At 53.9% G+C, this 27,061-nt stretch overlaps 8 protein-coding genes across 8 annotated transcripts; 3 read left to right on the top strand and 5 right to left on the bottom strand.

The window, feature by feature from the left end:
• Positions 1-574: 574 nt before the first annotated feature.
• BBK36DRAFT_1158830 (putative translation initiation factor) lies at positions 575-1,735 on the top strand (the record flags this gene model as incomplete). The annotated part of the gene is made up of 1 exon (XM_024894148.1): positions 575-1,735. The coding sequence occupies one exon, from the start codon at positions 575-577 to the stop codon at positions 1,733-1,735; it is 1,161 nt and encodes a 386-aa protein (XP_024750199.1).
• Positions 1,736-1,886: 151 nt separating this feature from the next.
• BBK36DRAFT_1168397 (Zn-dependent exopeptidase) lies at positions 1,887-3,187 on the bottom strand (the record flags this gene model as incomplete). Its single annotated transcript, XM_024895178.1, has 2 exons — positions 1,887-2,074; positions 2,125-3,187. The coding sequence occupies 2 exons, from the start codon at positions 3,185-3,187 to the stop codon at positions 1,887-1,889; spliced, it is 1,251 nt and encodes a 416-aa protein (XP_024750198.1).
• Positions 3,188-3,706: 519 nt separating this feature from the next.
• On the bottom strand, positions 3,707-5,456 carry BBK36DRAFT_1168396 (hypothetical protein; the record flags this gene model as incomplete). The annotated part of the gene is made up of 3 exons (XM_024895177.1): positions 3,707-4,499; positions 4,568-4,749; positions 4,812-5,456. 3 exons carry the CDS (start codon positions 5,454-5,456, stop codon positions 3,707-3,709), a joined length of 1,620 nt encoding a protein of 539 aa, XP_024750197.1.
• Positions 5,457-6,489: 1,033 nt separating this feature from the next.
• On the bottom strand, positions 6,490-8,279 carry BBK36DRAFT_1168395 (MFS general substrate transporter; the record flags this gene model as incomplete). Its single annotated transcript, XM_024895176.1, has 4 exons — positions 6,490-6,769; positions 6,838-7,266; positions 7,324-7,464; positions 7,525-8,279. The coding sequence occupies 4 exons, from the start codon at positions 8,277-8,279 to the stop codon at positions 6,490-6,492; spliced, it is 1,605 nt and encodes a 534-aa protein (XP_024750196.1).
• A 574-nt stretch (positions 8,280-8,853) lies between these two features.
• Positions 8,854-11,775, top strand: BBK36DRAFT_1140643 (hypothetical protein; the record flags this gene model as incomplete). Its single annotated transcript, XM_024893397.1, has 9 exons — positions 8,854-8,896; positions 8,996-9,048; positions 9,133-9,182; positions 9,606-9,636; positions 9,678-9,762; positions 10,205-10,402; positions 10,586-10,945; positions 11,016-11,032; positions 11,197-11,775. The coding sequence occupies 9 exons, from the start codon at positions 8,854-8,856 to the stop codon at positions 11,773-11,775; spliced, it is 1,416 nt and encodes a 471-aa protein (XP_024750195.1).
• A 2,439-nt stretch (positions 11,776-14,214) lies between these two features.
• Positions 14,215-14,751, top strand: BBK36DRAFT_1140642 (cell wall protein; the record flags this gene model as incomplete). Its single annotated transcript, XM_024893396.1, has 1 exon — positions 14,215-14,751. The coding sequence occupies one exon, from the start codon at positions 14,215-14,217 to the stop codon at positions 14,749-14,751; it is 537 nt and encodes a 178-aa protein (XP_024750194.1).
• Positions 14,752-14,962: 211 nt separating this feature from the next.
• On the bottom strand, positions 14,963-16,246 carry BBK36DRAFT_1140641 (branched-chain amino acid aminotransferase; the record flags this gene model as incomplete). Its single annotated transcript, XM_024893395.1, has 2 exons — positions 14,963-16,092; positions 16,168-16,246. 2 exons carry the CDS (start codon positions 16,244-16,246, stop codon positions 14,963-14,965), a joined length of 1,209 nt encoding a protein of 402 aa, XP_024750193.1.
• A 1,808-nt stretch (positions 16,247-18,054) lies between these two features.
• On the bottom strand, positions 18,055-20,975 carry BBK36DRAFT_1117677 (glycosyltransferase family 20 protein; the record flags this gene model as incomplete). Its single annotated transcript, XM_024890384.1, has 3 exons — positions 18,055-18,095; positions 18,157-20,810; positions 20,953-20,975. 3 exons carry the CDS (start codon positions 20,973-20,975, stop codon positions 18,055-18,057), a joined length of 2,718 nt encoding a protein of 905 aa, XP_024750192.1.
• Between the last annotated feature and the right edge of the window lie 6,086 nt (positions 20,976-27,061).

Genomic DNA, 27,061 nt, shown 5'->3' with positions numbered 1-27,061 from the left:
CCGCCAGAGAGCGTGTCGAGGGTCGATGCGACAGAAGAGCTGGCCGCAACGGTCGAGGTGCATCACCGACATGGGTGACCCCTGACTGGAGCAGCGCGGGCTGCCAATGGCGGCGGGGAAGCTTCCACTGGCCGGATTTTGTGTTACTCCGGGGTTGGGCGGTGAGACGGGCGGTGAGACGGCCGTTTACAGGGCGATGATGTGCTTTCATCCGCTGTAAGTGAGAGGCTGGCCTTGATCCTCTCAGAGGAAGCAACTAGAGTGTAGAGATACAATCATAAGAAGGCCAAGAGTCCGTACAATTCAATTCCGCATCCTGACTATTCCTACCGAGGTGATATCAGCTCTGTTACCTAGAGTATATAAAAAAAGTCCAGTTACAGGCGCATTCGATGTGGCGGTTACAAGCGCATGCTACTGGATGAGGGGCGCGGCAGAATTCGCAATGGAGGGGCATCTGCAGCTGGTTGCTGCATCAAGGGACTTTCATGTGCATGTGAAAAAAAGATTCACGCCACCCTCAACTCGCCCTCACGAAACCACCTCAACTATCCAATTCAACCCCAGCATCGCAATGTCGCTCCTGCAGGCCGTCAAATACCAGCGAGGCAAGCTCGAGGTCCTGGACCAGCTGCTTCTCCCCCACGAATTCCGCTATGACACCGTATCGACAAGACAAGAGGCCTTTGACAGCATCGCCACCATGCGAGTGCGAGGCGCCCCGGCCATCGCCATCGTCGCCAGCCTGGGCCTCGCCGTCGAACTGCACAACAACTCCGTTTCAGGCACTTCCGACGGCGAAGTGATTGCGCAGATTGACGAGGCGTTGGACTACCTCAAGGAGAGCAGGCCGACAGCCGTCGATCTGACCAACGCCATCAACCAGCTCAAGGCGACCATTCGGACGGCCGACGGAAAGGGCAAAGAGGCCATCGTGCAGGCCTTCATCGAAGAGGCGGAGAGGATATTCGAAAAGGACCTGCAGAGCAACCTCTCGATAGGCGACCACGGCGCACAATGGCTCCAGGCAAGGGCTGGCGCTTCGCCTGACCACAAGATCTCCGTCCTGACGCACTGCAACACTGGCGCGCTCGCCACCTCGGGCCACGGAACCGCGCTCGGAATCATTCGCACCCTCCAGTCCAAGGGGTACCTGAAGCACGCCTTCTGCACCGAGACTCGGCCATACAACCAGGGTAGCCGATTGACGGCGTTCGAGCTCGTCCACGAGGGCATCCCCAGCACGCTCATCACAGACTCCATGGCCGCTGCTCTCTTCCGAACCAAAAAGGCAGAGAACAACATCGCAGCCGTCATAGTGGGTGCTGACCGTGTCGTCCGCAACGGCGATACCGCCAATAAGATTGGCACCTACCAGCTGGCCGTGCTGGCCAAGCACCACGGAATCAAGTTCATCGTTGCCGCCCCGACAACGAGCATCGACCTGGAGACCAAGACTGGCGACGGTATCAAGATTGAGGAGCGTAAGAGGGAAGAGTTGACACAGATCTCGGGCGCAGTCGTCGGACCGGATGGTCGCGTCGATGGAAACAACAAGGTCCGAGTTGCGACGGCCGACCAGCGAATCGACGTCTGGAACCCTGCGTTTGATGTCACTCCCGCAGAGTTCATCGACGTGGTCGTGACGGAGAAGGGTGCTGTTGAGAAGGGACCTGATGGCACCTTTGACTTGAGCCAGATTCTGCCTGAGCGATGGGCGAAGCTGGTTGGTTAATGAACTTGGAAAAGAGAGGGAAAGCAATAGAGGCATTTAAACATGCCATCACGCGGAAAAGACCAGGGTTAGAGCACAGCGTCATGAGAGTATCATTTCACATACATCATCTAATATCCAAAATAAACGATTAATTCCTAACGCAGCCCTCTCATTGGCTCAGTGCGTGAAGAATGAGCTTCTGGTAGTCTTCAACCGCCTTCTCCAAGTCACCGACAGTGATGTACTCGTGGTCACCGTGAGCAACGAGAATGCTGCCCGGCCCATACAAGTAGCGGACATAGTCGGCATCCAGATTGGGAATGTCAGTGCCGTAGTTGACGACAGTTGCCTCAAATCCTGTAACAAGTCAGCGAATCCTTTCGAACCTTTGGCTCCAATAAACTCACCTTCAACATCGCAGTTGCATTCATACGGCCCATATCCGTGGGTACACTCAAACGTAAAGGCCTCCTCGTCAGTCTCCTTCAGAATATCCGCAATCTTTTGCTGAACGACCTTGTGGCCCTCCTTCTCAGATCCCACGGCAACACGAGCCGCCATATCGACAAAGGCCTTGGCCGGAATCACATTCGCAGCAACGCCGCCGTCAAACCGGCCGACGTTGAACGTGGTGTTGCCAAACAGATGGCTAGAACCAAGATCCGTGTCAAGGATCTTGCTCATGGCCCGGATCATCAGCTCGTTGGCCGACTTGCCCATCTCGGGGTAGCCACTGTGGGCATCCTTGCCCTTGGCCTCGGCACTGCAGAAGAGGGCGCCCTTGTGGCCGCACGCCAGCTTGTTCTCCGTAGGCTCACCGAAGATGGCGGACTCAAAGGAAAGAGGCGGGTCCATGTGCTTGAGGGAGTCGCTGAACAGCCTCATGCCATCACCAGTCGTTTCCTCGCCGACGACGAAGAGCAGGATGAGGTCCTCGGGGTTGACGTCGCTGTTTGTGGAGAGCAGGTGGTTCACCGCCACGATCTGGGTGGCAACGCTGCCTTTGGCGTCCGTCGTGCCGCGGCCGTGGATGATTGTCTTCTTGGAGATCTCGTCGCCCTCAATCTTCCACGGGATGTGCGGAGGGACCACGTCGATGTGGCTCGTCACCAGCGTCTTGTAGCTGGGCTTCCTGTTGCCGCGCCACGCCAGGACGTTGAACCGGTCGGGCACATCCGGATGGTCCTTGGGTGGGGGAACAAACTGGATGTCCACCTGGTACTGAGCCTGCGTCAGGTAGTGGACGAGGAACTGGCCGACCTCGTTCTCTTTACCACTGTCAGACGGGAATGAGACCAGCGACTCGAGAAGCTGGAGCAGCTCGTCTCGGTAGGACGGAGCGTCTGCACTGGCATGCGGCGAAGTCGATGAGCCAGAGTGGCCGACTTCAGAGAGCGGCTGCTGCTGCTGGCCTGAACAGAGCGCCAGCAGCGCCGGAAAGGCAATTGCAGTAGCTGAGGCCCAATGCATTGTGTGCTGTTGCTTGGAGCTGGCGGTGTTTGGCTCTCGGGGCGGTGATGTAAACAGACAGAAGCCGGATTAGGCCGTATGAACGCGAGATCCCAGTTGACAGGCCTCAGATCCACGTGACTGAGGAGACTCTTCGCATTTGAGACCCTTTATATTTTGCATGATTCCTTGAATGCGTTAACCATGAGTACGTGGATAAAATATTCTACCTTTAGCCCTCGACTCGACCTTTGTTGTGTTACATTTGCTGCCGCTCGTTGCCGAGCAGATGAAGCTGAAGGGCGAAGCTATGCGAGCTAATGTTGGAGCTACCTTATGGGAGCGCGGATGACGTACCCGGGAATGAAGCATTGGGTGTTTACATATTACACCAGCAGCAATTGATCCAGTAACTGAGTGACGGTTATAATGATAAAATTGATTGACTCTCGTCTAGGTAGGGCAAGAACCAATATTGTTACAAAGTAGAGATGAACTTCTAGTGTGACAGTCTATCATAGCAATCATTGCATCACCGTGTTAGTCACCCCTCTTAAACACAACATCCAACTCTTCACCTCCAACCTCAATCTCGACCCTTACATCTCCCCCATCCTTCACGGTTACACTCTGCACCAGCTCTCCATTCACAAAAACACACCAACTCCCCCCCGGCAAGTTATTCGCCACCAGAGCAGCAGTCACCCGCCGTCCATCCCACGTCTTCATCGTCACCACCAACGCACCCTCATCACCATCCCAAACCCCTCGCAAGCAATCAATTCCCTGGTCAAGGTCGATGCCGTCAATCCACGGCTGCATCGCCGCATGGCCCCTCACTCTCGGGCTATCCCACATCTTCTTCTGTCCGTCGGGCACATTCAGCCTCGCATACCCAATCGACGCATTCCCCGAAAACGGATCCATGTGCGTCCACTCCCCAGCCTCATTCGTCTTCACATCATTCCTGGGATAAAACAGTCCGCCCTCCTCCCATGTTGGCTGCAGATGCTCGTCTGCATACTTGAGCAAACCTTTCAGCTCTTCCTTCTTGCCTAGTTCTGATAGCCATTGCACGACATACCCAAACGTAGGCGTGGAGAAGGGCATCTTTGATGGTGGAAGTGCAGCGGCACTGGCCCTGGCTCGAGCAAGAACCGAAGCGTCATTCTTGTCTGCCTTTTCAGTGTCTACGAGCTTTCGGTATTCTTGGGCGATGCGATCTTCTTGAAGCTGCACTTTGCCGTCGATGGAGGTGATGAAGCCGTATACCTGTTGGTCGTACAGCGACTTTACCGTTTCCGAGTTCCACGTATTCATATATGCGTTTGCCCTACAGACATTATCAGTATTGCGTACAAAATGGTAAAATCTCCTTCAGAGTAGGCCAGTCATGCTTACCATGCCGAGAAACCAACTGATTTTGGCGGTAATGTCTTGTCCTGTCGAACAAAATACCAGTCCACGTATAAGCCGCTGGGAGCCACCATACCCTTCTTCTCCCAAGCTGCCTTGTACTTTTCCAGGACTTGGTCAGACACGTTGGTGCCGTCTCTCGCATCGTTGTACTTCATTGCAATAATCTGTTTGCACGACATTAGCACCCGCTCATTCTTACTCATAGGCATCGTCCAGGAATACTTACAGGAAACTGGTTGCAAACGATGAAAACCAGATTCGGCTCGCAGCAAACACCAACCCAGCCATTCCTCTCCATCTCCCGAATAATAGCCTCCTGCAAGCTGCGGTTATCATAATGAAACGTCTCCGTCCCAAACCCAAAGAACAAGGGATCCCATCGAAACGTCAGAGACTCCGACTTCTCAAACTCGTCGTCGTCAAACAGCATGCCGTACAGACTCGTCATCAGCAAGAGATGGCCGCTGTACATGATGTTCTCCCTGACCACCGGATCAGCCCACGGCTTTCTCAGCTCCGTCCGGTCGGGATCCGTCCGGTTCCCCGAGAGACTGGTGTTGAACCAGTAAGACCACACCTCTCGACGCATCATCTTGTGGATGAGACGCCGCATGAGCGTCTTGAGGGAGCTTCTCAGGGCGGGCAGACGGTGGTAATGTGCGACGCCGACGGCATATGCCATGGTGGCGAGCTGGTAGCGGTAGGCGTCCAAGAACTCTTGCATCGGCTCCTGGGTTCCCATGTGATGCCATTCGCCGTCCATCTGGCTGGCGAGGTTGTGGAAGTGGCGTAAGTGCCCTGCTTGAGCAGCGTCGAGCTTGTCATATTTGGATAGGTCGAGGGAAAGGCCTGGTCTTGGAGTTGCGCCCATTTTGGCAATAAAATGATTGGAAAATCAATCCGATGTGCCGTTGTTCGGAAGCTCAGGGTTGTCGAGGTGATCCCATATATATGCCAGTACTTCCAGATTGTCTGGATACTGTCAGTATAGCAACCTAATGCACTTACACGCTCCCTCTCCTTACCTTTACTTGCTATGACTTAGACCCATGTCATCTTATGTGGGCACAGCTGCAAGATTTAACGCGATCTGTTTCCTCTTTCGGCCAAACCCACGACTGAAAGGACGACTCGGAATTGCGGTCGCAACATGCTCATCTATCAAGGCCGTGGCTTCACCTAACTATCTTATATATACAACTCCTTGAAAACCTTTCTTACCCAGTATTCGAGTGAGGCAGGAACTACCCAGCAACTTGTAAAGCCACTTTTCGCCATCTCCGAAATCCCCAGAATGCCCGGAAAAGCCACCAGGTCAATCCGTCTTCTCATTAGACTTTCCTTCTCCGCACGACGAGAAGCCTTACACGCCGTTACTCGATACCGCTGAATGCTTGAGGAAATGGCAAAAACACCGCGGTATTCTCTGAATTGTGCAGCTGAAAACCGTATTTATTATATCCGACGCAGGTCGGAAAGGAACTTGTGGGATACGATGCCAACCCCCTTGATGTATGACTTACACAAAATGCCGAGAACACCGATCCCGGCCAGCCGCGGACTCTCCACTCAACTCCTCGGGCTTTTCAAAATAAATCTTCGAGCAACAGATCGAGCATGGCTCCAGCCAAAGTGTTCACAATCGGCCATGTTTAGGATAAAAATTGATGCCCTGCTTGTTCAATTCATCAATAGCATGTAGACAGCGCCAACAGTTTGCCTCTTTGTCAGCGGACGTCAAATCGCCCCGCCGCGACTCATAACGTTCGATCACATCAAGGTAAAGCGGTAGTGTAAGCCGAGGGTGATATTAGGTATGTATTCTATGAGTCGTTGATTTCTGACATGATTGCGGGACATCATCACTCGCTCAATCAATCTGCAAATGCCATGGCTTTGTTTGTTCAGCTGCTCGGTTCGCTGTGACCAGCGTCTTCACCCTGCCAGCCCTCGACCGTATTCTTCTTCATCCTCAAAAACAGCAGAGTCAAAACAATGGCAGCAGCAGCAAGCCCTATGCCCAAGTAAGCAGCCCCTCGATAACCAGCCACCAGGTCGGATCCATCCTTGTTCACGTAGATCTCAACCGTTCCGGCAAACCCCAAGCCGGTGCTCAGACCATATGTAAACAAAGTTCCGATCAGAGAACCCGCTGTCCCCTGATGCCTTCTCGTCACGATGCTGCTGGCGATGATTTGTCCAGCAGCAAACACCATGTCTCCCGTGCATCCCGCCAAGATCATGCAGGGAACACCATTGCCCAGTACACCTGATGAATAGGCATCGTGGCAAGGAGAGTGTTCATCACCACAGCGCCCAAAGCGCTGATACACACCACCGTCTCCGCTGGTAGCCTGCGCACAACCCAGGCCGCGAAGAAAGCAGCCCCTGTGCCGCTGACCGCCATTGGCAAGAATGAACAGCCTAACAAGACCGGATCCCAATTTCGCAGGTTTGCCAGGAAGACGGTCACGTACCAGATGTATATTCCCAAGCTCATGAAGACAAAGAATAACACGATAATGAGGGCACCAAAGGATGGTACTGCCCAGATGTCGAAGGGGATGATTGGGCTAACTGCCCATTTCGTTTCCCAGATGAGGAAGACGGCAAAGTGGCCGATAGCGACGATGAGGAGTATGTATTCGTATGTGTTCTTCCAGCCGACTATGGGAGCTTGGCTGTGTGACTGTATGTCAGTATAAGAATGTCGGAGAGTTGAAAGATGCTCGACCTACTTCCAAACGAAGTTGAACAGGACCAGCCCAGCAACGCCGAGATATGACCCCACCCAGTCGATTTTGCCCCCGGGATCTAGGCGTTCGTCTTCCGGGACGGCGATGATTGCTGCACCATAAACGACGGCTACTAGAACAGCCCTGTACCACTGAATCAGCTTCATGGTCTTCTCTATCAGAATAAGGTAGAAGAGGTCTTACAGAAAAGAGAACAGCCAAGTCCAATCTGTCCATTGGAGAAAGAAGCCATTGAACACACAGCCCCCAGCACCGCCCACAGGCCCCATCGAGGCAAACAGCGCGAGCGCCAAGTTCCGCTGTCTGCCGGGAGGAAACGTTATTGTCAAAAGCGCAACAGCGTTGGGAACAAGGAGACCGCCTCCTATTCCCGCAAGCCCCCTCATGAAGCTGACGCCAACAATGTTGGTCCCGTAAGCCGTGGCCAGCGTCCAGAATATCCAAATGAAGGACCCTATGGACATTATTCTTTTATGGCCAAAGACAGTCCCAAGCCGTCCACTGATGAGGACGAACGAGCCTTGGGTGAGGGGATATGCTGCGGCGATCCAGGTAGATTGCGGGTCTGATGCCCCTATAGCGTGTCCGACTGTCAGTGCACCGACGATACCTGCTCCAAATGCAAACATTTGGACTGCTTGGGTGAGGACAATGAGGATCATGAAAGTATATGCCCTCTTTTTTGATATGGTTGTGGCGCGGGAGACGGTGTTGTTGAGTGCCGGAAGCTGTCCTCTTTCCGCATCCTCGCTTTCTTTCAGCCTTTGAGGGCTGGTATCCCCGAAAGAGTTTGTAGTTTGCCCTGGTGGACTAGGCTTCTCTTCGATGTTCGTGGGATCCCGGGCCTCTACTTCGACCAATGACGAAGAGTCATAGGGGGTGGTTTCTGACGACTCTGGCTTCGTGGAGAGTGTTGTGGCGGGGAGATGAGAAGCCATGTTGACTGTGTTGGATTGGGCAATGAGCTCTTCACACTCAGCAGCGAACACTTCTGAAGGATCAGCTTCTGAATCGCCTTTGACATCTTGGAAGGATTTCGTATAGAACAGTTATAACATATCAAGTCTCCAGCAGTCGGTTGCTAGTATAAGCGACGTCGAGATGCCTCACATCAGCTATGGAGACGATATTGGCATTTGTCAGCCGCGCATGTTTCAGCGTGAATTACATATGCTCCAGCCTGTTTGTCCTGTATATGTATGGAATAGGAGGTAAGGCCACATATTGAGACGAGGCAAAAGATGCGGTCCTTTATTTCCTATTTAGGCAATCCACCAGTTTCTGGCAGTCGACTACAAAGCGGGGCGTTCCATTCAGCGACAACCGTATTATACAGCAAGATTCGATCCAAGGGCTTCAGGCCTCGATAATGGATACAATTCTCATGAATGAAGTTGCTGTCATCAGGTTCAAGGAGTGGTGACTGAAACTTTCGACAGTGGTCTGTAGAGATGCCTTGGCGGCGTCCCGTGAGGGCATCACCTCTCGGACTTAGTATTGACAGCTTCAAAAATGCATCTCGGGGGTAAGGATGACCAAGCTGCACAAGTACTAGGTAGGAAGAAACACTTTTCATTCTCCTGGGCCTGCGTACAGTGAACTGTCGAGGCGTAGAGTCAACCAGTAGGAATAGAGTGATCATTGCACGTTCTAGCTCCCAGGAGGTTCTACAGTTCGTTTGCCATTATCGGTACCTTAGTAAAGAAGGTGAGTACCTAAGGTGCTAAAATACATGCAATCTGTGTTTGAAGTACTACTAGTAGTCCTTTATACATGGACATGCCATAACAGAGACGTAATGGCAGTTGCCGAGTGGTGAACGCACTCGATTTGGACAAAGTGTAAGTCTTCAGTAAATTCGTTCGTAGGCCACAACGTGCATCTTCCAACGTCCATGGTTACGCCACGCTTGAATATCCAGAAATATTACTTGCTTTACTCCCTTCTTCTTCCTCTGTATGATCTCTCTGTTACTAACGCTTATCATGGCTGATACTTCTCTGCTCCGGCCCCCGGCCCTTGATAGAAGGCAACGGGTAAAGGGACCAAGCCCGCTGTCAAGGTGGACGACAACGGCCGTGGCCCAGATCAAGATAACCAGCAATAAAAGCAACATCGGCGGGCCTCCAGACCGACCTTTTCTATGCTCTCAGGAATGTAGTCTTGGATAGCCGCTGCCGAAGAGACAGCAACCCGCTGACGCCCATGTCAGTGACCAATGCAAGCCTCAGACCCCCATTAAGCTACCCCACGACTTGATGAAGGCGGCGCATCTCAGCTAGGCGCTGGCAGAAGGTAAGATGCGACTACGATTTGCACGGCTGCTGTCTGCAGAGACACTCCGGAGCAACGTGCGCCTGTTGGCTGCGTATCTGGGATTCGATACAGTGACACAGCTGTACATCTTTGTCGACTTTGAAGGTAAGCGCTCCGCTATCCTTGTCCCCATGTTCTTGCAGGCGTTGTGTGGCCTGTTTGTCAGCCTCAAACTGGAGACTCACACGGGACTCCTATCCAGTGCCAAGGGTGCTCACCCAACTCCTTCGGATTTCCGTCGAGTATGGTCAGCGATTGCCACATAATCAACGGTCAACAGGACATACGGACGTCAGCTGCATCATCTCCCAAGCATCCAACGTGTAGGAGGGCTTCGGAGCGCTGCAACAGCGCTGGCCACGTATCAAGCAAACTCTTGACGAAGGAAAACCAGGTCAAGTGCTGGACTGGAATCCAGACCGCTTTGCACACGATGATGACTTCGCCTCTGCCTGCGATTACCCATTGTCGCTTTTTTCAGCCTGCTACAGACTGATCAAGGCGCACCCGCATCGGTTCTGTTAGAGCAACTCATTGGACCCGATAGAATGTGTCTGGGGCATTCACCAGGAAGACTGGATGCGGGCTCATGCGGTGATTGTCTTTACAATGACGAGACAGCTCACGATAGAAGGCATTGTCCGCAGCTGCGACCCAACGCTAAGCCTCGAATTTCAAAAACCGTACCACATAAGCATAGGCTCGGAAATCTATGGCTATGCCGCATCTGAAGAGCTGGCAGCTGGTGAATATCTACTCCGAAATTCCACACACGACGCCACGGAGATGCAGAAGATGTCACAGCGTGCAACGAACGAATAGATTGCGTTCGTACTACAAGAATCTGCCTCATGGCGATCCATAAGCGAATTCGAACAGTACGGCGTCCTGCAGGACACTTGGGGGGCATTGGCCGAGTTTGTGACAGATACCGTCTGCGCAGCCCTCGATTCTATTACCCCTAGCATAGACTGGTCCCTCGATATCGACAGCGAAAGAGTACAGTCGGACGTGACGCCAATGAAACCGGAACAGTTGTTGAATCTAAAGAAGTGGCTTAATGAACAGGTGCAGCAGGAAAAACATGGCCCAGGAAAACCTGCGGACAATGGGACATTGCCTCTCAGCACTGCCGACTCTGGGCTAGATAGATTGCAAGAGATGCAGGCTTTGTTGGGATACGCTCCCCGATTCAATGAAGAAGACCTTTTCGATGTTTGCAGACAGAGAGGGTTTGGCGTGTACAACATGGCCACAAAGACGGGATTGCGGGCACATCACATCTCAGGTATGCCCCCTGCCTTTATTGCGACTATGGTAGCTTCGAACCCAGAAGCTTCTTTGTCTAGGCAAGGTAGATGGGGACGAATCTAACGTGAGTGGCAGACGCAAATCAAGGGGCACAACTCCTGGGAGGACCTCTGCGATGCGCCGTGCTCTTCAGCCAGTGCGGCACCGGCAAGACACGCGTGATGCTGCTGGCACTCAAGTTTTTGATTGAAGAAGAATCATTTTCTCTCCGATCTTGAACCATTCAAGCCTAATGTTATCATTATGCCCTTGGCCAAGTTTGGCACAACTGTGAGGGAAGTCGAACTTCGATGGCATGAGGTGTTTGATATTTGGATGCTCTGTCATCCTAGAGACGGCATCCAAGTCACGCACCACAGGACAGCCAACAGCCGTGAGGAATTCCAGCAGCGCATCAACAACTGGGAAGCGACGAGGAGGGACGAGACGGTCGCCCGCGTCCTCCTTTTGGCATCCTATGAGAGCTGGCGAGAGTTCTCTCCGGTTTTACAAAGCAGCCACCCGATGGCAAGTCAGAAGACGGAGAAGGAGAAGGATATGGAGGCCAGTAGAGAGCCCCTATGGAATGTCGTTGCTCTTGACGAGTGTCAAGTCTTGCAAGGCAAAACCAATTGGTACAGGGACATGGTCATGCATGTGGAGCGGGAGGCCCTGCTTCTTGTGTCCGCGCACCCGTTTCTCACTCTTCGAGACATACATGCCTATCTTCGAGTAGTGTGGAACCCAGCCTGGCCGTTTGGATATCATTTCGATCCAGATCTGGTCATCTTGGGCTTCTCCATGATCCGACGACGTACAGACGCTTGATATTGCAGAAGCCATTGACGGGATTACTCTGGACCGCTTGGTTACCGCGGGCTCCGAGGCGGACAGCGATACCTGTGAAAGCTTGACGCATTGGTAAAAGTTGCGTTGCGGCGAGTTCAAGATCTACGTTCTCAAAGGATGCGGGCCGGCTTACCTACTTCGTCCGGAGCTTTTCAGTGACGTCGAGGTTCTCTCAAGACAGGGCAATGCTTCCCTGGGAGAGGTAACCAAGCAAATCTTGGCCATGATATCCGTGAGGCGAGGCATGTTCACGCCCTTGAGGCTCCCCGATGGTAATATTATATACCCAGGGAAGGGCGTTGGTCATCTGGCCATCCGGACCGTTGAGCTCGTACCGCCAGCATTAGTGAAGCAAAGCCTCCGGGAATCCATGTCTTTGATGGATCAATACATCTCCAACACTCTTGAACGAGTACTGGGCGATCCTGTTCTGGTCGGCACTCCACCGCAGGTGCTTCTTCGCCAACTGTCTATGATGACCACCGACGTCAAGAGTATGGCTCTGACCCTTCCGACACAGCGCCTAATATGGAGCCTAGCTATCCTACAGGAGAGCGTGCAGAGAGATCCCATATCCATTGATACGACAGGTGGGCTTCAGTGGCTGTTTTGTAATACGAAGGCATTGCGGATACATGAGTTCCCCCCCAACAAGCTGACTCTAGTCAAGTATGTTGCTTCGGATAGCCCGAAATATTGCCATGTGCTGCTGAGGGCACTCCGGTGCCACGAAGAAGAGGACAGGCTCTTGATTTATACGGATTCCCCACTGACGAGTCGGTAAGTTGGCTGTTCTGCACTGTACCATTTTCTTTGCACCCACCATCCTCAACTCACAAGGCCCTTGATAACTGTCTTTACTGGGACGATGAAGGTAACCGTTGGCTGGTAGGATCCTCAACGCACTGCTCGTGGCTTGCGGCATCAGGACTCTTCACCTTACATCGAGGCACACCCAAGCGGAGGGTGGACCGGGCCGTCAGGGTGTTGACCCACAAGTTCTCGCCGGTTACATGCCTCGTGACTACCTTTCAGGTCTTGGGCCTCGGTGTGAGCTTGCATGAATTCTGCCGTCGAGGAATCATCGTGGCACTACCGCAGAACCATGCGATGCTCCTTAGTGCAATAGGCCGGCTTTGGCAAATCGGACAGGAGTATTCACGGAGTCACAGAAGCGGGATGCGATGGGACTAGACGACAGTCGTGCCGCGGACCCACGGGATGTTTCAGTCGGCGCTGGGCAGGTTTTGTCTCAAGCACCCGGACAAGGCTCACTTGATTCAGCCACACAGGTATGGCGCTCTTTTGCGTATCTGGAAGGTTGGGATGGACATTACCTTGACGATGGTGGAAGGTTTGTAACCGGCGGAATCTCGAGACGAATATTAGAGGTCGGGTATGAATGTGCGGTGTTGCCGAAGCCTTGTGCACTCTACTTGTGATAGATGCCGCGGTTGCTTGGTTAAGGAGCGTTTGGTTTATTGTTGGAATGCATGATATGGTATTCGTCAGGCCGCCTTGGATCAATGGTAGCTGATATCTAAGGGTTGCTGACAACAGACTGTGATGACAGGTGCGATTTCACGTGTAAATCCTGCGGAATATCTCGGCGTGAACACATTGAGCAACGTACATACACGGCCACATTGAGAGAAACACATGTTGGAGCTGCCTGCCCTGCCAAGCCGGTTCAAGCACATGAAAGAAGTCGACAAAGAAGAAACAGAAAGCCAAGAAAAGAGCCGCGGCAGCAGCCGTGTGCTGTTTACCCCAGATCTCGCTTCTCCGCACATTTAGCTCCAGCTTTCCCCCGCAAAACAACATGCAGATGAAGATCCTAGCAGAGGAAAAGAAAAAGACAACGGATCATGTACCGGATAATTGAGTAAAACAAGATGAAGATTTTCATGAGGTTTTGCCTTGTGCGGACTGGTGCTTGTTGGAGCAAGGTTTGTGAGCTGCCTGATTTGGGTAGGGGGGTCCGGATAAAGGGGGTGTTGATGGTTGATCGGTGTTGGTATGGGGGATGGTGGTTGTTTATGTGCAAATACGAGGGCGATGAGAGTTTGCATGGTGTGGTTGAATAAATGAGATGAGATGACTTTGGTGAGTAGATGATGGAATTGGGGTTAAGTAGGGGTGGAGGACGTGAGATGGGTGAAGGTGCGTTGGCTGAGTTGGATTGGGTGAATTGAGGGACGGGATGGATGGATGGGTGTAAGTGAGCAATTGGTAGGGGAGACGAGGGTATATAAGGATCGTGGACGGCTGTCATGATGAACACTGAGTTGCTGATCTTGTGTTACTTGCTGTTTTGCCCTAACTTTGTCATTCTTAACAAGGTCAATTACCCTCCTGTTATACATCTCATCAATCATATACAGCCTATCCAACAAACATCATCAACACTAGCAAACCATGCAACTCCAATTCGCCCTCCTCCCCCTCCTCCCAACCCTCCTCCTCACAACCGCCCAAGCCACCACCGACCCAACAAACCCCATCCTCACAGCCCTCACCTCCATCTCGGCGCACACAACAACCCTCAACACGACAGTCTCCACCTGGACCGGCTCCCCGCTCACCCTCCTGACCATCACCGCCCAGTCCGGCACCCTCCTCGAGAGCATCTACGCCGGCACGCACGCGGCCTCGCGCGCGGCGAACCTCACCCTCGACGAGACGCTCGCCGTGGCCTCGGCGACAGTCACCCTCGCCACGGACGTCAACCAGACCATCACCAGCATCATCCGGGCGAAGCACAAGTTTGACGCCTTGCTGGTTGCGGATCCGGTCGTGCTGCTGAACTTGCAGCTCGAGAGGGATGCGTCCAAGGAGTTTGCGGCCAAGGTTGTGGAAAAGGTGCCGGTGGACTTGCAGAGTGTTGCGGAGGGGTTGACAAAGGGGATTGATGATAGCTTTGCGGAGGGGATTGCTGCGTTTGAGGTTTTGTGAGCTTTTCTTGATGGGTGTTGGCTAGATGTCTGTGAGAAGATGAATAGGGGGGGGCTATTGGGGATATATATCTGGTTGTTAATGTGTTGAGTCGGTTATGGTGGAAGATGAAATAGCGGTGGTAACTTTCATCGATGAAATGTCATGACGCTTTTTGATTTCACCACGTTCATGATTTCGTATATACAGGCCCGTGCTTGTCCAATTCCTCTCAATCCATCTCATCCACCGTCTGCGCATCAAAGCCAACCCCATCCCCCACAACCGCCCGCCCGTCCTCCTCGCTCACCGCAAACCGCCACCCAAACTTGTCCTCCACCTTGCCCAGCTGGATGCTCTTGAGCGCCGTCAGCACCTTCAAGCACACCGGCCCCGCGTCCTCCACGTCGTCAGGGATATACGTCACCGTCTCTGCGCCGTCCGCCGTCCTCGTCACCTTGGGACCGTCGGCGAGGCCGCTCGTGCCGCGGCGCGTGATGCTCCGGATGGGCACCAGCGCGGCGGCCGTGCCCGCGGCAAAGACCTCGCTGAAGGAGGGCAGCTCGGCGTACTTGATGACGCGCTTCTCGACCTTCCAGCCGTAGCTCTGCGCGAGCGCCAGCACGCTGCTGCTCGTCACGCTGTCGATGACGCACTTGGAGTCGGGCACGACCAGCGTCACGCCGTCGTCGTCCTTGTCGCCGGCGGCGGCGCCCGTCTTGACGCCGATGAAGCCGCTGGTGCTGAACTCGTCAATGTCCTCGTGCTTGGCGCTGTCCAGGTGCAGCGTGATGCCGAAGCCCTCGGCGCGCGCCTTGTCGCTCCAGCGCAGCACAGGCGCATAGTTGCCGCCGACCTTGGCATGCCCGGTGCCGTTGGGCGCGGCGCGGTCAAACTCGTCCAGCACGAGCGCCTTGACGGGATGCGACCCGTGGTAGACGCCCGTCGGGATGACGAAGACGCAGAAGGTGTACTCCTCGGGCGCCGACAGCCCCAGCTGGGCGCTGGACCCGTAGATCTGCGGGCGGATGTACATGGCCGCGCCCGTCTCGTGCGGCGGCACGTAGCCGGCGTTGAGGGCGACGGCGGCCTTGACGGCCTGCAGGAAGAGCTCGACGGGCACGGGCGGCATGCAGGCGACCTCGGCCGAGTGCTGCAGGCGCGCGGCGTTGCGGTCCGGGCGGAAGATGGCGATGCTGGCGTCGCCAGGCATGCGGAAGGCCTTGAGCCCCTCGTAGGCCTGCTGCCCGTAGTTGAGCGCCGGGGCCATGCCGTGGATGCGCATGTACGGGTCCGCGACGAACCTGAGGGGCGTCCACGCGCCCGTCTTGACGGAGTAGGTCGATTCGACGTGGCCGTTGACTGTTGTGATTGTGACGCAAAAACGCATTAGGAACTATGTTCTGGATTTTGTGGTTTGGGTCGAGACGGTATTACCTTCGCGGACGCGGAAGCCGACGTTGGACCAGTCAATGGTGTTGACCGGCGGCGGAGGAAAGGCGCCCATTTCGCCCATTTTGAAAAGAGTGTTTCTTTACGTTGGAGGTGTAATGTGGTGTTTTTTGCGACAGAGTTTTGAAGCAATTCGGAGTTTGAGCAACTGCCAGAAGCCCAGCTGCTTAGGTGGGTAGCGGGAGGAGAGGGAAGAGAAGCGCCACGCCGATCACTGTAAGAACCCAAATCCCCAACCCAATTCTTTTCAAAGCACACAAGCAACAATTCAATCTAGAAAAGGGCAAGAAAAGGAGGATGGGAAAAAAAGAAACAGATTGAAGATATGTGGCCAATTGCTCCTCTATCGTATCAACCGGCTCAATTTCTTACCTACATATTGCAGGCAGGGGGAGTCATTCATCCAGAAGAAGCAGCTGTTTTGCCCATCCCACCTCAGGAAAAAGAAGCCGATTTCGCTGCTTGGGCCCCTCCGTTTCCGGCCTTGGGTCTAGGACTTGGTACGGGGTTGGGTCTAACTCCGCATGTGTGTTTCCCCGGATCATGGAATGCAAAGAGCGAACACGGACCGCTGCACGAACGACATGAAATGACATTGGTAAAGTGCGGTGCGGCTTCACTTTGCACGCCGAGTGATTTGAAGGAGAGGGACAAAATAGAGAGGAGTCAATATTAATCTTGGACATGGGCGTTGTGGGCCAGCCGAGACTGGAAAGAAGTGAGCCGCACCTTTTTCCAAAGCGTCCGTGTAAATGCAGTCATGCGATTCAACAATCTCTCATATCCAGATCCATCATCAAATGACATCTCACCTCGTTTGAACATTCATTAGCAGACTACCAGTAGCACGCCCGGGAGTAGCTTCAACCCATCCATCCCCATTCAGCTCTACATCAGCTATTAGTATCAGTTGAGCTCCAACTTACATCATCCCACTCCATCGACCAACCCAGCTCCTCATCGACCATCTCCATCTATTTCTATACCCAGACACACACGCACACACACACACACACACCCTCACTCTTCCCCACACTCAGCCTCACCCAATCAGCCCTCTCAGTCTCCTCCTATCCAGTGGCTCACAACTTTCAACACCAACTCGCTCCCAACGCCTAGCCGCGGGACCAAGCCTCGAATTAACTTTGCTAGCTTCAACGGAATAGTCTCCGAGCCCGAGTTCCGTACCTCCATCATACGATCTACGGCATACCATTGCCGGAACTTTCTGTTCTGGGGACCTACCCATCTAGTAGTTATATCAGACTATCCATTGGCACGGAGAATGGCTCGCTTGCTTGGACGGCAAATAGCCGAACTGCGACTTTATACATTCTGAGGACACATACACACACACACAAAAGAAAAAAAAAAGACTTGTTCCATAGAGACTCCATTTTGATGCACGCGAGCGCTATCCGTAAAGCTATATCCATGCCTGCCCGCCAATGCCCGTCTATCCCTCCGCCAATACAATGAACCGAAACAGGAGGGAAGACATAAGAAACACTAAAATACATGTAGAAACAACGCGAATATGATGCTTACACTACAGGCTGGCTGGCACCTTGTGATGAAACGATACTACTTTGTTTTTCCACCTTTCAATCTTCGACTCATTGCTCCATTTTATACGGATGCAAAAGGGGTACTCGTGCTATGAAATGCCCATCCTTCGTGTAGACGATGCTCTGAGGCTTGTCCAGATATATCATTCAAACTCCACCGAAAACCGTATGCCTCCTTTTCATATACCAGAGACGCCTTGCGCGATAAGAACAAGTAGAAACAAAGAGGCAAGTAGAACAACTGCGAATGGGAAAAGGAGAGTGGTGAGAGAGACTAGAGAAAGACCGCGGCAAGAATTGTAACCTATGAAACCGATGCCAGTCGCTGAAGGCAGTTCAAGACACCTAAACACAACCATTAGTACTCTTGTCCATGATAGATCGACAGCTTGTCACATAGACTTACCGCTCACGCCCTGGGTCAAGGTAGCCGCTGCCTCGGTGCTTCGGCTGCCGAGGCTCACGGTTATGACATTCTTGATCTGGTTCTGGTCGCCCAGGCTGTTCGCCCACTTGAACACCTTCTCGTCTTCTCGTCCGTCACCGACAACCATCAGAAAGTCGACGGGCTGCTCGTGAACCTCGTCCGACTTCATGTGCTCTCCCAGCTGCTTGAACACTCGCTGAGCCGCAGTGCACTTGGTCCAGTCCAGGGGCTCAACCACGATGGCTCCGTCCGTTGCCACGGCATGCACCCGCAGCGACTCGCAGGCATCGTTGACGTGGCTGGCACAGTCAGAGGCCTGGCGGGACGCCGATTCGTAGTCCTCGGCGTTGTTGTAGTGGAACAGCAGGCTGCACCGCCTCTCCTCCACATGGGTACCCGGTGTTCTCTCCAGATAGTATTGCATGATGGGCTTGACTGACTCCTTCCAGTTGGTAATTTGGTCCGCGTCCGCCATCGCCACCCACTGTTCCTGGCCGCAGTCCTTGAGGAAGCAGCCGTTCTCGGCAATCAGGCCCAGGTTGGGCACGCGGCGGAATACCCGATCCAGCTCCTCCGGCCGTCGACCAGACATGACGTAAACAGTATTCCGCTCGTCTAGCAACAGGTCGTTGAGAACATCGAGGGTCCGCTGTGGGCTGACTGGGATAATCTGATTCACGGGGCCCCAGCTGACCAGGGTGCCCTCGTAATCGAGAATGAATAGTCGTCTCTGGGAACTCGTGTACTTGGCAGTGACAGAGCTCATCGAGAGGCGCGGCACGTACGTCTGGTCGCGCTTGTGCTGCTCTTCGTATGAACGATCCAGGTGGCTGAGGAATTCGCTGAACCAGTGCGAGCCCGTCTGGTGCGCAACAGACTGGTAGAGCTTCTCCCACCGACGCGTCTTTTCCTCCTCGCCCATCTCCAGCGCCTGCTTGATGGCGTCGGCGCACTGGCGGTAATCCCAGGGGTTGACCGACAACTCGTTGCGTCCAAACAGCGACGAAGTGCCAGTAAACTCTGACAAAATGAGGGAACCGTGCTTCTTGTCGGGGAGAATCTTGCCATCCTGGCAGAAGAGATATTCGTGCGAGGTCAGGTTCATGCCTTCACGCTGGCTGGTGATCATGAGCGCATCGGCGATGGTGAGCAGGGCAAGGTACTGGGCGTAGTCAATGTCCTGCTTGAGATAGACGACGGGCTGATACGCCAGATTTGCCCACGTCGAGTTCACGCGCGTAACGATGTCGGAGACGGCAGCATCCAGCTCGGTAGGCTCACCCGCAGACAGCGCCACCTGGATCAGGACAGTGTTCTCGCGCCATTCCGGATTCTTATTCAGGAACAGCTCGTATGCCAACAACTTTTGCCTGACGCCTCGCACGTGGTCGAGCTTGTCTCGTGCGACGATGAGCTTCTTTCCTTGGTAGCGCTCCTGCATGACGGCCAGCCACTTCCTGACCTCGTTTTCCTCGCGGTGCTTGTTCAGGCTAACGGGATCGATGCCGATGGCGTTGTGCACCACGTCGACGAATCGGTCCTCCAGCTGAATGCCCTCTGGCGTTGCTTCGACGGTTAGGATGCGGCTGCAAGTGAGCAAGAAGTGCCGCGTGTACTCCTGGATTTGAAAGCCAATGAGGTTGGCTCCCAGCATGCCCTCAAGAAGCTCCTTTCGAACAGCCAAGCAGCGGAAGACCTCGGACGAGGGAAAGGCAACGTGCAGGAAGAAGCCAATCTTGGCCTCGGGCAGCTTCTTGCGGATCATGCCGGGCACAAGCAGCAGGTGGTAGTCGTGGATCCAGATGACATCGCCGCGCTTCCAGTTCTGGATAATCTTGTCGGCAAAGGCCTGGTTGACCTTGACGTAGTACTTCCACGAGTGGTCCTCGTACGCCTTGCTCTTGGGGTTGTCGGGGATCTGGTAGTGGAAGACGGGCCAGAGCATCTGCTTGCAAAAGTGGGTGTAGTGGCCATCAAAGTCCTTGTCGGAACAGAAGACGGTCAGCATGTCGTACTCGGTAGCCAGCGTATCCTCAATGTCCTGCTTCTGCTGGGTGCCCTCGAGAGCGTCGGTGGGCATGCCCAGGGTGCCGACCCAGGTGTAGTCGGACAGCTTTCCATCGCGAGCGGCGGCCAGGGCAGCGTTGCGAAGGCCGCCGTTGCCCTGGTCGGCGTCGACGACGCGCCACTGAGCCGTGGCAAAGACCTTGTCGTGGCTCTCGCTACGCATCAGCGTCCGGGGCTTGTCAATGCCTCGACGGCCCATCTCGGTGGCCTTCTGCAGCGTCCGGCTGCTCTCAAAGATGTCGGCCGGCGGCGGCGTGCTGGCGCGAGACTTGGGCTGGTCGGCACGACCGCCCCAGATCTTGGTCTTGTCGGTGGGCGAGTCGCCGCTGTGTGGGAACTGGATGCGAAAGCCATCTTCGTTGGCAAAGGGATCGGGAGAACTAGGCTCGTCGACCGGGGTGTGCGGCGGGGTGATGTCGGGTCGCGGAGTGAAGAGGCTGGGCTGGACGTCGACGGGGGGGACCGCGGGCGGTTTGGGCGGCTCAAAGGCCTTTTGGCGCTTCGTGAGCGTGTGTCGCCGGCGAGAGTTGCCCGGCAGGTTGAATTGGATGGTCTTGGGCAGAAAGCTGTGATGGACGAAATGACGTGCATTAGCCTCAGTAGCGCGGATGTCGTAGCAGCAGCGGCCACCAGCAAGCCGGGAAAAGAAGAGAGGAAGAGGCGGGCAGACCAAGCATGAAGCAGGGTTATTGTGACAGCTCGACTTACAGAGAGCAGATAAAGACCGTCATGGTGGGCAACGGCTTGTTGGGCGCAGACTAGAGCCAAAACTGCGAGACAGCAAAAGTCTCGGGCGGGAGGATGATCTTGGTCGTCTGGTCAAGATGGCGACGACAAGACTTGGCTGCGACAAGTCGACAGGCGATGAGTAGCAGAAACGAGGCCGTAAGAAAGTGAACGATACCGGGCCGCTCGTTTCCGCTGGGTGGCAGGTTGAAGCTGGGTATCGGCTATGGCAGAGACATACGGGTGTAGTAGCTGCTCTCCAAGGTCGTCGATGGAGAGAAGAGAGTCGTAGTTGCTGTCGAGCTTGCAAACAGGTGAGCCAGAGGAACAACGACGAGATGTTTTGTTTGTGAAGAAGGAGGAAGCAGCAGAAGAGGAAGAGGAAGAAGAAGGTTCTCGAGACGAACAGAAAAACAAGGCACAACTAATAAGAGCTGGGCAGCAAAACAGGCCGTCCGGTGCTTTTCTTAGCCTCTTAGCAGTGGGCAAGGGAGCAGCAACTGCGGAGCCTTTTTCTTTTTATAAGGCAGGCCAGGACAAGACAGGAGGTCCACCTGCTTAGGCCGGCGGCTGTGATAGGTTGGGGCGTGCAAAGAGGCGGGTGAGAAGTGATATCAAGGCGGGACAGCACGAAACTAGAGGGGAGCAGCAGAGAGCGATAGACTTTGAGGCGTGAGATGTGAATGAGCAGCGCGGACAGCGTAGTTGTAGATCAATGGGAAGTAGAGCAAGACAAGATGCCGTACCAACCACTTGGTAGGTAGGTTGAGAGGGAGGGCGTGGGCGAGGCTTTTGGCGCTGTGCTGCCGCGCGAGGCTTCGCGGGACTGATCGGGATGCGCTGGATTGGAGCTGCAGAACAGAGCAGAAAAAAAAAATGTTTCGGCTGGCCCGCCTGTCGTGTCACCAGCAGCAACGCTGGGAGGCTCGAGGCGGGGGTCCCTGGTCGCTCCTTGGGATCTTCGTTGGTGTCGTAACTTTTTTTCCTGACCTTGCTTGTCTTTTTACTCGATCGAGTTTGATTTTGGCAGCCGGTTCCCCCTCGCGACAGGGATACAGATTCGGTATGAAACGTGCACAGAATTTGGAGAAGGAAAAGTGACAGGGGTGTGGTGATAGTAGGGACAAAAGCAGTAAACAAGCAAGAAAAGCAGAGCAGCAAAACGATGACGGCTGAATTGAGTTCTCGCCACTTACCTTGTTCTGAGCGCGGATAAGCTGACTCTGTGATGTCCGTCTGGTTCTGATTGGAATTGATGTTCCAAAAGGTAAGGGAAAATAGGCAAGGGGAAAACAGTTTTATTGTCAAGGAACCGCTGCCGGTTTAAAGCAACAACCAACTCTGACGTAATGGCTCGCGAAGCTGGGCAGACCCGATTGCGGTGGAGGTCAATTGCTCAAGGCTGACGTCCTCGATGCCCGGATAATTGTGGGAAGCGTTCAGACGGCTGGAGATTTTGGTCCGTTTGCTTCTTCGTCAGTGCTGAACCAGGGGGGAGCCGGTGTCCGTTATGTAAAATGCAAAACGGCGGCAAATGGGCGTTCGGAACTGCAACGTTCGCTCGCCAGTCCGTTTGCTGGGCGCTGCTGGCTAGGCTGTCTTGGGCCGAGGGGGGCGTTGTTGGTTGATGCTTGGCCCAGAAGCATCGCGACACGCCTCACCCACTCTGGCCCTCCCGCATCGTGGCAGCTGTGCTGGTCACTGTGCAGCCATGCAATCACATGTGCGTACCTATTATGTGCTGCGTTCCTGCAAGTCCGAAGCGGCTCACGACATCAGAGCCAGAGAACGACTTCATGCTGTCATCATTGTGCCTCTGTATCCCGGACATCTCCTATCGGGACGGTTCGTCCTGCTTCTGAGCTTGAGGCTGCTCACCTCGCACGCGGCACAAGCTGCAAGACAGAAGAACAAAAGCACTCGGCCAACCAGGCCACACCTCCCGGGTCCGACTTCGCTCCTGTCAAAAATAGCAATGTCTTTGACACCAAGCTTCGTTCTCTTTCAGGATTGGGTGTGATGACAAGGCTCAATCAGCGTGTATCGTGTGAGAACCACGCGCTTACACCAACTCTCATGCCCATGACCCTTTTCCCGCGGCCTCCTCTGTGCACGCAGCTCCAAGGTGGTCGCACAAACAACTCCGTGCCTCTGCGCTGGATCGCATTTTGGGAATCCGCTGCTAGGTCTTGTGCTCGGCCGGCGCCTTTTATTGCGCCAGGCTGCGCAAAACGACAGGCTGGCGAGGCGCGGGCTGGGACGTTGATGGTGAATCACAGGCAGCCCCAAAGGACTTTTGAGTCGCACGGCATGGCATCATCACCGGTGCTTTTGCTGGTGCGACTGGTTCCCTGCTTTTACTGCGACGGAAGCTAAAGAGCTGGTGCATGTCTGTGCGGGCCGATGATGACTCGGATTCGATTTGCCCCGTGCTTTCTGCTCCCAGGCCGTGCCGTCCAAGTACGAGTATTGAATGGTGATCAACGTCTCGTGAAGGATCAAGGCGAGGTCTGGTACTGTAGCCTATCATCATACCTACCTATCACCGATGGCTAAGAAGCAGCGCTAGAGAGATGACTCTAGGATGATGCTGTTCGTGACCGTTACAGGCGTTGTACCTGTGCGAGTACCGTCGCGATCGAGATATAACTTCTAACGGGCACATGGAATCGTCGTTCCGGAATGGTAACGCTCCAAGAACCCTGTCGGCCGGGTGTTTGCGGCCCGGGAAGAAGCGTCACGATGGACCAGGGCCAGCTCCGGCCCAAACGAGAGGGCGGAATCACATACTTCGAGGGGCAAGAGAATGGAAGAAAAAAATACAGCTGTTCACGATGTTCCCATACAGGGTACGGAGTACATAGTAATCAAACACACAAATTAGTACCGTACAACAGCAGCTAGCAACTGCTGGATTCCGCGTCCCAACAGAGAGGCAGGATATGGGCGCCTCTCCCGCACTTCGTTTACATCCCTCCAGCTCCTCCCGCCACCGCCCCCCTTCGACAAAAGCATGGCAGGCAAAAAAGGTACCTACCACTCCCCGGGTACAGACACGTGTGATTGAGCGCTTTTTGGACTCTGCGCAGTTCCTGAGCTCCGTCAGTGGCAGCCTCCGGGGTCAAAGGCGCAGCCAGAGAGAGAGGGAGCAGAAGTCGCAAAAGGCAAGACTACCTTACGAGTTACGAGTACGTAGAACAGCACTGGGATGATACCGCCGGGGCTTGTTTGTGCCCAACGGGCTCCCAATCGGCCCCGTTTCGGATGGATCTCTGTCCAGTCGTTGCCGTTTCCAGGAGCTGCGTCTTTCTACGATTCATTCTTGGCCCTTCGATTGCTCACGCGCCGGCGCTTGTGGTTTCTTTGGCCGGATCTCGATCTGCCATGTAGTATCCATTTTCCCGTCAAGTCCATGCCTCCTGTGTCGATGCTATCATGTACTAGTTTCCTCTTGATATCCTGCTCATGGTGTAGTATCTCGTGCAACTCGAGGAGACCCGCCTCGAGCTCCGGCAAGCCCAGCTCCTCTCCTAATCCCATCATGCGACTATTCCCAGCAAACTTTCAGCTAAGAGCCAAGCCAAAAGCCATCACCAAACAATGCCCACAACAGTCAAAGCCTCTCTACTCTTTTCTACAAAGCAGAAACCCACGAAAAAAAAGCCTCTTCACCTTAGCCGCCCTGGTAGCGGATCGACGGACAGAGAAGCAGCCCCATCGGCGGGGGTGGAGATACGATGGACCCAGAAAATGCCACTTGCATTGGCACTGTTGCTTCTTTTCTTTTGTTTTTTCTTTCTGTCGTTTTCTCCGATTTTCTTGGTGGTTCCCTCGGTTTGGTTCCTTTTCATGGGCTTCCATGTTCCTTTGTTCCGTTCCCCGTTACATTGGCATTTCTGAACAGCCGAGTGAGCTCCGGCTGGCCGTACCGTTACGGGCGTGACGAGGCGCCCTCTCCTCCCGATGGCGATAATTAACCCCAGCCGTTGTCACGGCGCGAGTAATACGTCCTCCCGCGAACTGCCAAGTTGTCAGTCTAAGTACGTCAGTTGGTAGTACCGGTAAGATTGCAGACTGTACCTCGCCGTCAGGTACTTTACCTCGAAGCGAATACGGCGCTCGTACACGGCAGGATGGTATCAAATAGGCCTCCGTCTTGTTACCGTTTCCCTTTTCCCCAACACAAACGGCCCGGGGTCAAACAGAGCCTGCAGATCCGTAGGAGTAAGCCTCACTAGCGATCCGCTCCCCCTGGTCTGGTCTGGTCTGGTCAGGACGGAATACCTAGCCTGCCTGCTTGCTTGCTTGCTTGCTTGCATGAGGCAATCAATCACCCTGCCTTGTCCCAACAACGACGACTACATACCCAGAATCACTCTAATACCACTTCGTACTGCGGCCACGATGGCTTGCTCCTACGGGCTAACTCTTTGACGGAGATGTGTCAAGCATACCCTCGTTCCGTCGTCCTCATTCGTCTTAAGAGTTCCCCGATGTCATCCTATGCATGAAAAAACAAAAAAAAAAAAAAAAACAAGTCAATAGCAGCGCATTCACATGCAAAGCACGGAACCCAAAACCAGATTCCTCCTCCTCCATCTTCCCCCTTAAACCTGAGCCGGCATATCAAACACATCCCATCTCAAAGCCTACATACCTCCCTATCAGATGCGTTGTTTTCTCCTTTACCCTCCCCAGCATCGTCCATTCCCTCCCTCCACGTTTGTCTCCCGACCTGTATCATTGGCCCTGTCGATCCCTGCATGCTCTTGTGGCAAAAGCAAGGACAAGCAAATCACGAAATCTCATCTATCCGCTGCCTCGGATTGGAGATCAAAGTACCCCCCTCCCCTTCTTGCTTTTTCTGGTATACTTGTACAGTATCTGTGTGCCATGCAACCCATGCGCAGCCGGTAAGGTAGTAGACTAATACCTCACCTTATTCCATACCTCTCCCTCCTCCTCCATACAACTCCCTGAACTATACAGGTATAACAACGTATGTATTAGCCCGCCTTATCCGGATATATTGCAATTGCGCTCAAAGAATCCTACTCTGCTCTCCCACATCTCCTTCCAACGCTCTTTGATACGGCCCCCTCAACTCATGTCCGCGTCCTTGCGTCTATATGACATCTCAGTACCTACCTATCACCCAATCTATCTACAAAGTTTGAGGAAGGAAGCAATAACCTCCGGAGGCAGCCCATACAGTACGTGTCATCTTGTGTAACGCCCATTGAAAAGAAAAAGATCCAACTGGCCACCGCAGTTCCACGCAGATAACCAAGGCAAGCCATTCGAGAGTCCAAACTTGACACATCAACCGGGAAGTATTCCCGGACGAGACGCTCCCGCGCGGAGGTATTCGTCTCCCGATGACGGGCCACACTCAGGCATCATGAATGAAGCACCGCTTACAGTCTCCAGCACTAACCTAACCCTACCATATAGTCGTACCTGTAAGTCCATCTTACATCGTGGTCCGTTGAAGAAACGTTTTGATCTACCGGACCTCCTCCCGTATGAGTCTACCCGTCTCCCCCCATCCCGGAGCAATCTTCAGCACCTAGCAGTACCTTAGTAGCCCAAGCCTCATCATAGGTAATAAGCTCACACATAATACTCCATACAAGTAACATACTAAAATACATAGTATAACGTAAAGCCAAACTAAAATGTCACTTGGCGTTCCGTCAAGGACATCCATCGCCACCACTATCACAAAAAGCTTCTCATCATATCTTACCCCGCACGAGCAATCCCCTGTTTATCATACGTGATCTCCAATCAAGGAAACGTCCCAAGATAAATTCCCGGCTTGCCTAGAGGGGATATACGACTGCGCCGCAAGAGCTGTCAGCAAGTCAAGCTCCTCCTAATAATGGCCCCCATTCCATCCTGATCTTATACGCGTCAAGTAGGGCGTTGTCTGGGTGGTTTCACATAGGCAGAACGACGCAGCAGTGGGCGCAGGCTTGGCTCTCGTTGGAATTGTCCCTTGGCACACGCTCCCGTCCAATGGCATTCTTCACATCCAGTGCTCTCCACGAGTCATCTTCATGCAATGTCACATTCGCCCTGTTCTATC

Source organism: Trichoderma citrinoviride (genome assembly GCF_003025115.1).
Source record: "Trichoderma citrinoviride strain TUCIM 6016 unplaced genomic scaffold BBK36scaffold_6, whole genome shotgun sequence".
Lineage (NCBI taxonomy): Eukaryota > Fungi > Ascomycota > Sordariomycetes > Hypocreales > Hypocreaceae > Trichoderma > Trichoderma citrinoviride.
Note: the sequence above shows the minus strand (reverse complement) of the source record. Positions and strands in the feature narration are given on the sequence as shown.